Below are 14,843 nucleotides of genomic sequence, written 5' to 3'. Positions count from 1 at the left end.
GTTGTGTGTGACCTCCACATTAATTAGACAATAATTAATTAAAAATGTTGCGGTTATAAGAGAAGAATATGATCATGCAATACTTCTTAAACTATAAAATACATTTAAATTGCATGGTGTCATGTAGCCCAACATTGCAAATATAAAAAAACATTGGATTTAAGACAAAATCAGAAGTCAAAAGGAACTACAAACCCCAATGAATATAGGTTTCTGTAATGTAATTCAAGCTCAATAAAGAGTGGATTATGGACGTGCAGCAAAAAAAAGAAAGAAATTTTAACATTTTAAATTCACAATAAAACACAAAAAAGTTATTTCCATTAGAAGGCTGTTGGTTAGCACTGAGAGAAGCTAGCATCACTATCATGCTGTAACTGCTGTTTTTTTTTTTTTTTTTTTTTTTGCCAGATCAACTTGATGATGATGTATCCAGTATACAATACAAGTGTGTTCCAGGCACTAGAATAGTTCTATGTCAAAGCATAAAGATATGGTCGAAACAAATGGTGTCTACGTTCACCACTGCTTGTTAAGCTGAGAAATATTTTATTGATGCTTTGTTACAACCTTACCCATATGACAAGCCTTTACGGTCAATTCATGTACATTCCTCACAAAGGCAAAAGACAAAAGAGATGACTGAATATCTTTTCCAAATCTCATCTCCAAAACTCATTCCTTTCTAAAATAGCTGAAGTGTAAGCGATCAGAGTCAAGGTGTTATAGTGCTCCGTTCATGTCTATTAGATTTCGATTAACACATCAAAATGTCAAGGAACGCTCAAATCAACGTCAACTGAGGAGGGCGGAAAGGGAGTAAAGGTTAAGCTCTATGTTTCTGCAATAAATACTGGTTTGATCAGGCATGAATTAGGAGAAACAGGGAGAAATTAAAGGAAACCAAGCATTTTGACAGAAGACAAGAATCCCTCTGGGCCTCGGTAATCAAGCGTATGGATTTTATTCCCGGTGAGTGTGTTCTAATTGTAAGTAATGGTAATTTAATCTTGGTTCAGCAATTGTAAGCTTTGTCCCATCTTACTAGTGATGAGGGGTTAGTGTGACATCATTACACAGCGATTCTGGTTTGTTTGTTTTTTGTTTAAGGAAACAAATTTGAAAGCCTCATTGCTGATGATTCAGAGATCAACTGATTGAAGAATCAAAAAAAAAGGCAAGAAAAAAAAAAACATGATTAGAGTAATTGGAATTCTGTCTATATAGGGCTTGTCAGATTTTATGTGATGAGGACTATGTTTGCTTCTTGTCTCCCTTCGCACGCTCTCAGTTGATGGAATTAGGAAGGCTGAGAGCCGAGCAGTCTTTCGATGGCAGCGTTGATGTCGCCCCCAGTGGCGATGAGGGCCTGAAGGTTGGCTTCCCTGTTGATGAAGCCCATGGCACTCAGCTGCTCCAGCTGTTGCTGGAAACGCACTTCTGGAGTCTGAGTCTGCAAAGCAAGGTGAAAAGAAGTGAGCACAATCAAATATACATAACATACTCAGTATTTCCCACAAGATTTGGTGATACACCTTCCAGAAGAAAATGTTGCACATTTTAAAGTCTGCTAAAGCCCATTTTCATAGTCTAACCTGACCGGAGTAAAAGTACCTGGACTCCAAAAATCTTTTTAGTTGTGATAGTGTCTCAAGTCACACTGGTTTTTAGAAAGTTAAACAATTATAAAATAATTATTATATTTTTTAGTAGTAGAAATCTGAGTTTTAGTTACACAAGTCTGTAAATATATTATTACTGTATAACAACTGCACTGTAAATAAACAGAAGTGAAAAATTTATATTTTGTAATAAGCATATTTTACTTTACAACAGGGAACACTACAAGACTTTTGTCTTAATTTCTTCACTTGCAATAATGAAACCCTTGAGCTGTTATCTTGGCGGAAACCTGCTGTTTCAGTGAAAACAGGTTCACAAATGAGTTTGATTTCAAATCTGGTGAAATGCTGTAAAAATATGTCCACAAAAATGTAAAAAAAAAAAAAAAAAATGTGGATCATAAGCTGACCATGAGCAAACTGCGTGCCTTGCACAACAGACTATGCACTTAGTTAAATCACGACCTTTTGCAATTTCGTAAGGGCACTATGACATATTGGGCATTTGATTTCAGTTCACTTGACAGATTCTTTGCCAAAAGGAATGGCACAAAACACAAGACAGTTTATGTTATTATGAGAATGTAAAAATATTTTTGTTTCATTATGAAACTGCCAGGACAGATTAGATTTTGGCCAGTCACCAGAATATAGGTAACTAATGGGAAATAGTAATGATGTTATTAACAACAACAACAAAAAACTTAAGTACCAATGCATTCCCTCCAGCAAACATCTGTAGCATCTGTTGCATGAGCTGCTGCTGGGCGGTGTTTGTTCCAGCAGCGGGGGTGGGGGTGGGTGTGGGGGCAGGGGCGGGGGCCGGGCCTGAGGGCGGAGGGTTCTCAGGAGTCACATTCACCCCTGTGGGCAGTGGGGCACCAGGGATACCAGCAGCCATCCCACCAGGTATCAGACTAGAAAGAGACAAGACACATTTAATTAGGAAAGTGCAGATATCGCCGCGCTGTTTGTTTAGATTATGGGATCCGTCAACTAATTTACCTTGCTGAAAATTCAGCTTTGCATCACATGAATAAATTTTAAATGCATTTATAATAATAATTCACACTATTTACATTTAGTCATTTAGCAGACGCTTTTATCCAAAGCGACTTACAAATGAGGACAATGGAAGCAATCAAAATCAACAAAAGAGCAATGATATAGAAGTGCTATAACAAGTCTCGGTTAGCTTAACACAGTACACATAGCAAGGGCTTTTAAATAATATAACAAATAAAAAGAAAACAGATAGAATAGAAAAAGAATAGAGCAACCTAGTGTTAAAGGTTTTTTTTTTTGCTTTTGTTAATTGTATAATAAATGAAAAGTAAACAGATAGAATACAAAAAGATTAGAAAGCTAGTTAGATTTTTTTTTTTAAAGAATAGAATTAGAATAGTGAGTGCTAAAGTTAGAGGGTCAAATAAAGATGGAAGAGATGTGTTTTTAGCTGATTCCGATTCTTACACTATTTACTGTTTGTACTGTATTATTGATCAAATACATGGAGCCTTGGTGAGCATTAGAGACTACTCTTTAAAAAACATAAAAAAAAAAAATAAATGTTTGTGTGTATAAATAAAAACAAAAGTCCTATCAATTTGCCCTGCATGTTTCTATAGAGGTTGACAAATGGAATTGCACCTGGGCATGAGACCAGGGGCTTCGGTTTGAAGGGTTTGCAGTCCCTCCTGGATCTGCATTAGGGCTCGCATGGCTCGAGGATTTGTCATGACAGAAAGGGATTCTGGGTTCTGCATCTGCAAGCGAGTCAGAAAAACAAGTCAGTTAGCAAATAAAAGCAAATGAATCCTACAACCCATAGACATAATATACAACAATTCCAACTGAACACACCTGCTGTAGAAATACAGGTAACTGCTGTCTCATTTGCTCCTGCAGCTGTGGATTTCCGGCAAAGAGAGGGTTGTTCGTAAATACCTGAAAGAATGATTCGATTTTAGAACATATTAATAACAGATCATCATAGTAAATTAAAATTTCTATGAATTATGAACTTTTGGGAATGATGGTCTTGCAACCTGTGAGGCAATATCAGGATTCTGGGACAGTGACTGCATCATGGTGCGCATATAAGGAGCAGAAAGCATGTTCTGCATTAGCTGAGGGTTCTCAGAGATCTGTTGCATTAGGCTCTGCATGCCAGGACTGTTGAACATACCTAAAAGCATACCACAAAAAAAAAAAAAAAGTAAAATAAATAAATAGTTCAACATAAAATCAATTAGAAATACTAAGCAATTCTACACTGAGATTTAAACCCTTTGATGCAGTATTTAACCAGAATTTTTTTTTCATTATTATTATTATTAACAAAATAAATAATCTGTGCTTTTACATTATCTGCTTGCAAATTCTACTACAACATATCCTCAAAAAAAAAAATAAATAAATAATAATAATCATGGACCTGGTTTTAAAATGAAAGCCAAATGTTTACATAAAAGGCCATTACCGTTTCCAAGGCTAGAGGAGCTTATGCCCAGAGGGTTGGACACACTGGGTGTGGTTGAGCTTGTGGTGGAGCTGGTGGTGGTAGCCGTCCCAGAGGTGGTGGTGGTAGTGGCGGCGGAGGCATCAGGGGGACCCCAGGGATTTGGCAGGGGCTCTCGGTTTTCTGTCCTGGAGGGCTGTACTCCGGAGTTATCAGTATTTCCACCCAATGCCGAGAAGGGGTTATTTCCAAACTGTTCAAAATAAGATGATGCAATATAACGCCTGTTTCACACTGCAAGCTTGAGCTTCGTGTCACCATCAAGTCAGACGCACAAGAGTATTCACACTGGAAGCTTTAAATGGGTAAATCTTCTATACATATTTTTGATTCTTCTTTTTCTTTTGTGACATAGTCCAATTCTTGTTAAATTCGGTGCATTTTTAGCACATTTAGTGTGAAATCACATTTATTTTGTTCATCAAAAGGGTGCTGTCACTTTAATTGAGCCTGAGCGGTGCAGCAAAAATAAACTCTGTGCCGAAACCATCACTTCAGCGCTGCTCACGTGCCACTTATGCTTGCGGTGTGAAAGCTGCCTAACACTTACTGTTAGCCATTTCAGAGTGGTGAGACTTGACTTTGAATTTGATCAATTCAATGATATTTTAGGTGAAAACCTTTTTATTTATTTTAATTAAAATAACATTATTTCCTCATTAAAATAAATATTTTTTAAATCAATAAATGTGTCTGACCTGTTCACGTGCAGCACTAAACATGGGCTCTTGAATGTCTGTGTACATCCTCCGAAGAGCATTGTAACCCCCGGGAATACTCTCCAGGTTGCTAAGCGCCCGATCCTGGTTACGCATCATCTCTTGCATCATGGCTGGGTTTCGTGCCAACTCCATTGTTAACAAGCAAAAAAAAAAAAAAAAAGAATGTTACTTACAACAAATCAGTTCCTTAATGCAGTGAATCAAATGCACACCTTTTATTAGTGCAAGTTGGAATAAAGACGACAAATATAACTGCACACTAACTTTAGCATTTTATTATTGCAAACAAATCAACTATCTTGTAAATTTCCATTCTGTAGTACAAGTCCAAGAGCATACCTGTCTCATGAGCTCTGGGTTGTTAAGCATGTGTGAAATCTCTGGGTTGCGCTCCATCAGTTGCTGCATCTGTGGGTTGGCCACTATCATCTGCCTCATCAGGTCAGGGTTGGACATCATGCTCTGCACAAGCGGGTTCTCCATGATCTGAGACAGCATCTCAGGGTTGGACATGAGCTGTCGCTGCATCTGTTGCTGAAGCTCCATGAAGTTGGCAGATCCCATCCCAAGGTTAGACAGGCCCGAGAGGTCACCAAACCCAGCTGAAAACACACAAGAGAACCAGCGTCAAACAAAAGCAAAATAAAATTACAGAACTGTCTTACAAAGAACAAAATACTCCATTAGGATTCACAATGTTTGTATTTCAAACAATTATTTGTAGAGAAATCAATTCAGAAAAAAAAAATTCAGCCAGTAAACTGAAAAAATATAAAATTGCAGCACAACAAAACACCACAACAATATTGTTAAATTACACTGAAAACATTCAGTGAGCTGAAGTTTGAATAGATTAGGAAATATGTACATTCTGTCATAAGTTTTCCTCGTATTTTTGTTATTTTCTTTTTTTTTATATATTATTTAATTTATCTTAAATAGTTTTAGTATCAGTAATTTTAATGCTTCAGTACTTGTTTCAGTTAGCTGCCAAGGCAACATTTATTTTCTTTTAGGTTTAAGACTTTCATCTGATGTTTACATTTTATTTTATTTCAATTAACAAAAACAGCACTGGATCCAACACAAAACACAGACAATATTTTTAAATTACATGTAAAAGAGACAACAGGCTGACATCTAATATAATAAACCTTAAAAATATTACTCACCTAGTATATTGGGTGGCTGTGTCGGGGTTGGGGACGGCCCGCTGCCCTGGGGAGTGCCCAGATTGCCGGCTGGGCTGGGGTTAGCGGTTCCAGCTGTGTTGCCCTGTGATGGTCCAGGGCCAGAAGAGACAGAGGTCTGCGAACTACCACTTGAACTCCTGAAGGGAAAAAACACTTTAAATGCACAGGCATTATCCTACAACACATTGTGGCTTTGAATATGAAAATACCACTGGTGTTTTGACCCTAAAAGCAGGTCATCTTACTTTTGTGCGGTTTTGATGACCAGATGAACCGTAAGTCCGTCTTTAATGCCATGCTGACCGAGCGTGTCTCCATCCTTCAGGATCTTCCCGGCAAAAATCAGAACCAGCTGGTCCTGCTTCGCCTTAAATCGTTTAGAGATTTCCTCTTTAAACTGTTGTGAGGACAAAAACATGCGGTTATGATGTTATACGTGAAATCAGATCAATAAAACCACACTTTTGTACAACATCACAATCTCCTTTATTAAAACCGATCTCGCGAACATCAGCAACTAGTCAAATGAACTAACATAAACACTGCTAGCGCCGCTAGGAAATGCTACCTAACACGTTATTTAATTCATCCATCCATATATTCTTGAAGTCAACAAAACAAAGCAAAACAGAAAGAGCGCGACCAATGATGACACACTAGAACCTTCTGCCTGAGCAGGCCGTTTCTTCAACGACAACGGCTAGTTAGAAACTCTTACTTTGTAGGCGTTTTGAAAGACTAAAAACGATTAATAAGATGCTCAAAATAACCCAATTTAAGTAATAGCAAAAGTGGAAGTCATTCTAAACATCCCCTGCGACGGTTTTCGCCTCTGGACTGTTCGTCGTCAATCGTTAGCTCTCCGGCTAAAGCTGTTAAGGTTAGCCGCTGGTGTAACGAACGCCCGGGTGATTACACACAACAAGAACCCGCCAAAAAATCACCTGTGAGACAGATGAGTCCTCAGCGATGGCTATTTCTTCTTTATCCTTCGGTGTTTTGACGGTGACCTTAATGATAGTCGCGCTAGCGGCGGCATTTTCCTCAGTGTTAGTCTCCACGGCAGGATCCGTGCCGCTATTCTCCGCCATCTTTACTCTTCTTTTACTTCATTACATCATCGCACCAACAAGCAGCGGGGAAAAGTGCTGCAAACGCCGATTGTTCCGCAGCGCCTCTGGTGGCGCGGAGTGTCATCAACCATCGAGAAAAACGTCTGTGTGTAATAAATTAAGTTTCAAATCTTTTTTTTTTTGGGTTTGTTCGACAGGCTGCTCACGAAAAGCGAGCAAAGAAAAAAAAAAAATTTGATTAGTTTAGCTTATTGTTGAAGGTGACCAGAATTATTATTTTTTTTTTTTAACCCAGTCTCGCTCTATACCGTAACACCAGTCTAGATGGCGATGTTTCCATGTCTAATCAATCATTTACAGACGCTACATTTTAGATTCACCCTGAAACTTTTTAAAATCTTGCCTTTGATTTTCAACGTTGTGGAGTGAAGGAAAGTAACATCGGTTGTTATTATTAACAACTTACATCTTCAGTTTTTAAACGGTGAGTCAGGTCATGGACAACTTCCCTGTTACACTTGTTTTGAGTTAATGAGGAAGTCACTGCCGGGAAAAATCAAAACTCCGCCTTTAAAAAAGCCCAGAGAGTCATGCTTTCTGCACTCATCTGTTCTGAGACCCACGGACGTGCCACACAAGCTGAGTTTAAGGTAACACAGTGTTTCTTATGATTATTAACAATAATATAATAAACTTAAAACAAAAATAAAAAGACAAGAATGTTAAAGATGTGGTTAAACATCCTGCACCACAACTTCCATATAGAAATGATAATAATGCAGGTTTCCTCCAAAACAGGCGAGAAAACTTCAGTCAGTCAGCAATGCTGTTTTGAAAATCATGCATATTTATACTGTGTAGAATATTTAATTTACATGCTATAATACTTTTTATTATTATTATTATTATTATTATGTGTTCATTAAGTGTTAAGGTTGTTTCTCTCTCTCTCTCTCTCTCTCTCTCTCACTCACTCAGTATAATGAATATATTGATTCTCCTGAAATGATAATCATTTGCTCTTCTTGTTTCATACAGAAGGATTGGTCATTGTTCAGCGCTGCAGCATGACTCTGACAGTGTCTCAAGGTGAGGGTTTGACGGTCATCACCGTCGCCTCAAACCCGAAGAGCAGATGGCCCGTACTGTGTCAGATTCTGGGTTTTCTGTGCTACAGTCCAGTCTGTTCTGTATCCCAAGACATCAAAAAAGGGCAACTGAAAGTCGTCCATACGAGTTTTGGAGTGAGTCTGACACTTACATTAATTGCAAAATGCCTTTTTTGATATGTTCAGGTCTTGTGATTTTAAGATGGGTAGATTTTTGGATAGAACTTTAAAAAACATTCAATGTTACATGCAGAAATTTGGTTACAGTTAAATTATGCCAGTACACAATGTATTAAATCATTTTTTTAAACACCTAAATGTTATGAAACCCTGCCTAAAGGGACAAAAGTGGGAAAATGTAATCACAACTTTTCAGCTCATATCTCATATTTCAAAAGTAAGTTAAAAAGTCCTTTTTATTTTATCTTAACTACTTAATGCAAGATATAACACCACAATTCTGAAAAGAAAAGTCAGAATTGTGAGATATAAACTCGAAAATACTTGTTTTATTTTATATTTCATGGTGGGGGAAAAAACAGGATTGTGAGATGTAAACTCAGAAATATAAGAAAAAAGTCAGAATTGTGAGATATTAACTTGGAATAGTGAGAAAGCCAGAAAAGAGTTTATATCATGCAGTTCTGGGTTTTTTCTTAAAATTGTGAGATATAAGCTTAGAAATGCAAGAAAAAAAGTCGAACTGTGAGATAAGAAGTGACAAGTACCTTTCTTAATTAAAAAAAAAAAGATTTTTTATTTTTTTGCCATTCCATGGGGTAAGTGGGCTTTTTTGTGATAGAAAGATGATGCTTTCAGTGCTTTTGTGAGTGAGCACATATAAATGTCCCTTAGGGTCTCGAAAACATACGAAAACTTGATGTGCTTTAGAAAATGTCTTACGTTTTAGTTGCAAATTTATTTAGGCTATGCAACCATGTGTAATTTAGTCAAACAATATGAAACATTTTGGAAACGTTGTGAAAATACTTATTTATTACATTTATAACCTCACCACACTGAAAGCAAAAATTTGATTGGTTGACTTACCGTGTCATTGTGCCAACTTGGTATATTCTTAACAACATTGTTCTCTTGTTCCATAGATTGTGCAGATGTTAATTGGTGTCTTCAATATCGCGGTGGGGATTGTGTTTACATGCGTCGGGTTGTACTATAACATGTATAGAATAGCCCAGGGACCCTTTTGGCTCGGTAGTGTGGTAAGACTCATTCTGATCATTTTTATGTTTCTAAATCAGTTAATATTGTGAGGTGCATCTCACAAAGTATCTTTCTTTTGATTTGTTCAAAATCTGAAGCAAAAAAAAAAAAAAAACGTTTGTATACACAGATGGTTTTATTGTTTGTTTGCTTTTGCTTATTATAGTTCCTTGTTGCTGGAATCGTGTGTATTCTTGCAGCTAGGTTTCCCAATTTTTGTCTGGTAAGTGTCTATCAAAGGCATTTGTGTTTTTGACAGGTCCAGTTTTGCAAGTTTTATATATATTGTTTGTGTTTTACAGGTGATAATCGGGATGGTTTTGCACATAGTCAGTGCTGCACTGGCTATCACAGCTGTTGTGCTGTATTCAGTGGACCTTGCAAATGATCATACTGAATACTGTGAAACCTACAATTCTTATTATCCAAGTTATTATAATGGTTATAATTATGGTTATGGTTATAGAACACCTTCCCCTGAAATGAGTAGGAGAAATGACATCTGTCTGCACTACAGAAACCTCATTGAGGTAATGATTATCTTTCTTTTCTTTTAATGGTGCAAGACTAGATACTGCACATCTTCTAAAAATACTCACAGTATAAGGAAGGAACTGTTGTGTTTTATTGATAAATGTCTTACAGACTTGATTTTCCTTTTAATAAACTGACACTCTGATCTTTATACTCACCTGTAGATGATCTTCAGAGGACTAGATATCATGATGATAGTTCTGTCGGTCCTTCAGCTCTGTGTGACCATCAGTTTCTGTGTTTTGACTGGAAAAGCTTTGTGCAAGAAGGATGAAGATGCAAAGGTACTGAATCATCAGCACTATTACAACAATCAATCAGTTAAACCCACTGTGATCATGAGAGTTTCAGAGAGCTGCTGTGTGTGTTCATGTTTGTTTGTGGTTTTGCAGTCGGTGGAGGATCCAGAACTTCACAAGCCGCTCCTGGAAGATGACACTGCTGGTGCTGCATGACAAGATGAACACACAAAACAATCAAAGCTGTTCTTTGTGCTTGTAATGCAATGACATTTTGTCTCTCAGTATTGTAGTGAAAAGATTTAAAGCAAATCTCACCCGCAACACTTTTAAATTACACATTTAATTACACTTATTTTTTTCTTTTACAAAAGTGGTGTTAACCCTCTCTCTGTGTGAAGATTATTACCTTTTTCAATTTTGTTGTGATCTTTGGGGATGCTTTTTAAAATAAATGACTGGAGCACTTGATATCAACCCTTTTCATGTTTTCATTTTTTAAATGAAATCTGAATCTTTCTCTGTACAATGAAAAAAAAATAAATCAATAAATATATTTATTTAGCAAACATTTTTATATAAATCAGTCGTTTGCAAAGTTTTCAGGCCAAGTGCCACCTTCATTTATATCAACGCAATAAAGTTGGATCATGATTCATTTATGGTTATGATATTCTCTGTCCAGCCTTGCTGTTGAGCATTAAATTAGCCATATTTCTATCAACTAAAATGTTCCTAAAAATTAATCAAAAAGCAGAAGGAAAAAATAGTTATTGAGAAATTAAATACTACGTATTGCTTAGTAAATGACACTGCAATCCTCACAATTCAACCAACTAGACTGTGCCAGTTTACTTTTTGTATTTGATCAATCTGTAAGTAAGGCAAGGCAAGTCTATATAAATATTATACAAAGTGCTTGACATAAAAAATTAATTAGGGAACAATAGTAATCATAAAAAGGTTAATAAGACATTAAAAAAAATACAAATAAAATTAACCATTTTTTCAATTCAACTTAAAAACTGAAGACAAGAATACTCAAGTTGTAGATGTGAGATCTTTTTATGCTGTATTGTGGCTTAATATTAGCTAATATCAACAGTGTCTATGATGTCTTCAGTTACATCCTGACTATAGACTCAGGTTCTTTAAATTTCAAGAGGAACAAAAAGGAAACATGAGATTCACTGACGGACAAAAACACTCCACCTTCAACAGATCAGGATCAGATCAGAGTCAACCTTCAGGTGAGTGCTGCCAGGAGGGATGAACTTCAACCTTCCCACAAGATAAAGACAAAAGAAACAGACTCATGCATCAGAAAATCATAATGGCCCAAATGACAGTTATGTAAATTCCTAACATTTTGTTTCCCTTCACAAGTTGTCTCATGCGTCAACTTTTTCATAATAAGTGAAGATCAGTGTGTGTGCTTGCTAAAAACAAGTTGAGATTCAAGTCACACTCAACATTTTGCTTCCCTTCACAAACAAGACAGTAAACTCAGACTCACCTTATGAGTAATTGACTGTATGTGAGTTCGAGTGCAGAGTTTGAGTGTTATCCTGACTATAGACTCGGGTTCTTTAAATTTCAAGAGGGACAAAAAGGAAATATGAGATTCACTGACAGGGACAAAAACAGCTCCACCTTCAACAGATCAGGATCAGATCAGAGTCAACCTTCAGTCTGCACTGTAACTTACATACAGTCAGTTATTCATAAGGTGAGTTTGAGTTTACTGTGTTTCAAGATCTGTAAAAGTTGCATGCTATTAAAAAAGTTAAAACATTCTATAAGCTAAACAGTGTGACTTGAATCTCAACAACTTCTTTTTAGCACACACATCGATGCTCACTTCTTCCAGAAATGTTGGTGCAGTCGATGAATAAACTAGCAATGCTGTTTCATAATAATGCATGTTTGTGAAGGAGAACAAAATGGATTTTCTGGTGTATGAGTCTTACACTTGTTTTTTGGTTGAAGTTCATCTGTTCTTCTGCAGCATGTCTCTGACAATGTCTCATTATAAGGATTTGACCATCGTCACTGTCATCTCAAACCCAAAGAGCAGATGGCCCGTACTGTGTCAGATTCTGGGTTTTCTGTGCTCCAGTCCGATGTGTTCTGCATCCCAGTATATGAAAGGGAAGCTGATGCACATACACACAGCGCTTGGAGTGAGTCTGACACATTAATTGCAAAATACCTTTTTGATATTTTCAGGCCTTCTGATTTTAGACAGATTTTATTTGAAAATTAAAAAAGATAATATTTCACAATTATGATGCAGTGCAATATATTGAATGTTTTTTAAAACATTTAAATGTACTGAAAACATGACATGCAATTTTTGTATTTGGATCATAAAAAATTCTTAGAACTAATCTGCACTTGTTAGTTCCAGTTTTTAGTTGCATATGTTAATACAACCAAATTAAATTTATTCAAACAATGACAAACAACTGAAATTTTCCATGGTTGTGGCCAGTTAAAGTGTTAAAGTTAAAGTAACTTTATATGACTAAATAAAATGTTTTAAAAACATTGCAAAAAAAAAAAAAAAAAGATCTCAAGCTGTCAGGACTGTCAGTAGCTGTGTACATTCTTAATTTTATATCTTGAAATTTTTCAGATTCGTGACAGCTGGTGGCATCACTATGTTTTTCTCTTGTTTCATAGATTATGCAAATTATATTTAGTGTCATCAATATTGCAGCGGAGAATTTGTTCTTGTGGGTTAGGTCCTATAGTATTTATACATTTTCCCAGGGACCCTTTTGGCTTGGTGGTGTGGTAAGACTACGGTTTCATTTTGACCTCATATTTCACATTTCATTTGATTTTTTTTTTTTTATAAATTTTGAAAGCACAGATATGTTTCTTTGTTTTCTTTTGTCTATTAGTTCCTAGCAGTTGGAATAGTGTGCATTCTTCAGGCTATGTTTCCCAGTACTTGTCTGGTGAGTGTCTATGAAAGAAAGCCATGTCTACATTATATCTGTTTATGATATTTCTGGCTCTGTTTTGTTTTGTTTTAAATATTGTTTGTGTTTTACAGCTGGCCATCACAATGATTCTGAATGTAGTCAGTACTGCACTGGCTATCACTGCTGTTGTGCTGTATTCAAAGGACCTCGCCGTGGAAAATAATACTGCAACTCAATTCTGCAACTCCTACGTTTATTTTTCACAGATTGAGGATTTGCCTTTCACAACACAGAAACAAAGGACCAAAATCTGTTTAGACAGTGTAAGACAAGCTACAACAAATATTTTGATAGTTAACTCAAAAAAATAAAAATAAATAAATAAATAAAAAATAAATTACAATTACTTAATTTTTATTTAAATAAGCTGACACTGATCTTTTCTCACCTAGATGATGCTCGGAGGACTAGATATTATAATTATATTGCTGTCTGTCCTTCAGCTCTGTGTGGCCATCAGTTTCTGTGTTTTGACTGGAAAAGCTTTGTGCAAGAAGGATGAAGATGCAAAGGTACTGAATCATCAGCACTATTACAACAATCAATCAGTCAAACCCACTGTGATCATGAGAGTTTCAGAGAGCTGCTGTGTGTTCATGTTTGTTTGTGGTTTTGCAGTCGGTGGAGGATCCAGAACTTCACAAGCCACTCCTGGAAGATGACACTGCTGGTGCTGCATGACAAAATGAACATAAAATTTTCCATAATAATCAACAGAATCTACCAAGAGCAGCACAAATTTGCAAGCAGAGCCGAGGACAAAATGTTTTTTTTTTGGCATTAGATAATGACGCAAGTAGCTTACCGCAACTGACTACTAAAGTAGGTTTCTGACCACAGCAAACCTTAGTAACACCTGCATGATTCATTTGAATAGTCGCCTACTCTCCTCTTTTTGCATCTGAAAACTCCTACAAATAACTGTAGGCTACACGCATTTTCATAGCTATTTTTTCTCTGTAAATCCTGACGGTAGTTTTTTTTTAACTCCAAAAGATTTTGCATAAGATGTAGTAAATTTGGCCCTGGTGTTTAATTATATTATGTGTATATATATATATATATATATATATATATATATATATATATATATACATATATATATATATACATATATATTATATATATATATATATACATATACATATATATATATATACATATACATATATATATATATATATATATACATATATATATATATATATATATATATATATATATATACAGATTAATGGATGTTATCTTTTATAGGGGAGACCGGGGAGTGTTGTAACTTGGGGTTAGTTATAACACTGTAAGTTTGACCAGTCAGAAACAACCTCACACATACACAGAAATGTTAGTGTTAAGTTTAAAGTTCCAAAACGAATATACTACACACACACACACACACACACACACACACACACACACACACACACAGAAATGTTAGTGTTAAGTTTAAAGTTCCAAAATGAATATACTATACAGACACACACACACACACACACACACACACACACACACACAGAAATGTTAGTGTTAAGTTTAAAGTTCCAAAAATGAATATACTATACTAAACAAAAAGTGTTCCTATCATCCCCGGTCTCCCCTACCTTTTCAATTATGTT

General features: G+C 36.0%; 2 protein-coding genes across 3 annotated transcripts; one reads left to right on the top strand and one right to left on the bottom strand.

The window, feature by feature from the left end:
* Positions 1-514: 514 nt before the first annotated feature.
* On the bottom strand, positions 515-7,191 carry LOC109105077 (ubiquilin-4-like). The gene is made up of 11 exons (XM_042773175.1): positions 7,003-7,191; positions 6,304-6,455; positions 6,038-6,195; positions 5,205-5,467; positions 4,842-5,000; positions 4,105-4,336; positions 3,671-3,810; positions 3,486-3,569; positions 3,273-3,388; positions 2,335-2,539; positions 515-1,453 (listed from the first exon to the last, which is right to left on the bottom strand). Exons 1-11 carry the CDS (start codon positions 7,147-7,149, stop codon positions 1,301-1,303), a joined length of 1,809 nt encoding a protein of 602 aa, XP_042629109.1. The 5' UTR covers positions 7,150-7,191; the 3' UTR covers positions 515-1,300.
* Positions 7,192-7,408: 217 nt separating this feature from the next.
* Positions 7,409-14,000, top strand: tmem176l.4 (transmembrane protein 176l.4). Of its 2 annotated transcripts, none has more exons than XM_042773177.1 (7): positions 7,409-7,781; positions 8,170-8,375; positions 9,347-9,463; positions 9,631-9,687; positions 9,767-9,994; positions 10,163-10,282; positions 13,849-14,000. In XM_042773177.1, exons 2-7 carry the CDS (start codon positions 8,199-8,201, stop codon positions 13,909-13,911), a joined length of 762 nt encoding a protein of 253 aa, XP_042629111.1. In that variant the 5' UTR covers positions 7,409-7,781; positions 8,170-8,198; the 3' UTR covers positions 13,912-14,000. The 2 variants fall into 2 exon arrangements, with proteins under 2 accessions (XP_042629111.1, XP_042629110.1); XM_042773176.1 differs by lacking the exon at positions 13,849-14,000 and adding an exon at positions 10,391-10,714 and having other exon boundaries at positions 7,441-7,781.
* The last annotated feature ends 843 nt before the right edge of the window (positions 14,001-14,843 follow it).

Source organism: Cyprinus carpio, chromosome A16, assembly GCF_018340385.1.
Source record: "Cyprinus carpio isolate SPL01 chromosome A16, ASM1834038v1, whole genome shotgun sequence".
Classification (NCBI taxonomy): domain Eukaryota; kingdom Metazoa; phylum Chordata; class Actinopteri; order Cypriniformes; family Cyprinidae; genus Cyprinus; species Cyprinus carpio.
The sequence above is the reverse complement of the archived record's forward strand: the minus strand, read 5'-3'. Positions and strand labels throughout refer to the sequence as shown.

What these genes read in the sequence shown, in the direction of transcription:
- LOC109105077 (XM_042773175.1), bottom strand. Translation starts at nt 7,149, where the DNA reads ATGGCGGAGAATAGCGGCACGGATCCTGCCGTGGAGACTAACACTGAG. An exon ending in TTAGTGCTGCACGTGAACAG is followed by an intron (nt 4,337 to 4,841) that starts GTCAGACACATT and finishes TATTTTGAACAG; the next exon opens with TTTGGAAATAACCCCTTCTC. An exon ending in TTGCTGGAGGGAATGCATTG is followed by an intron (nt 1,454 to 2,334) that starts GTACTTAAGTTT and finishes CTTGCTTTGCAG; the next exon opens with ACTCAGACTCCAGAAGTGCG.
- tmem176l.4 (XM_042773177.1), top strand. Translation starts at nt 8,199, where the DNA reads ATGACTCTGACAGTGTCTCAAGGTGAGGGTTTGACGGTCATCACCGTC. An exon ending in CCTTTTGGCTCGGTAGTGTG is followed by an intron (nt 9,464 to 9,630) that starts GTAAGACTCATT and finishes TGCTTATTATAG; the next exon opens with TTCCTTGTTGCTGGAATCGT. An exon ending in AGAAGGATGAAGATGCAAAG is followed by an intron (nt 10,283 to 13,848) that starts GTACTGAATCAT and finishes GTGGTTTTGCAG; the next exon opens with TCGGTGGAGGATCCAGAACT.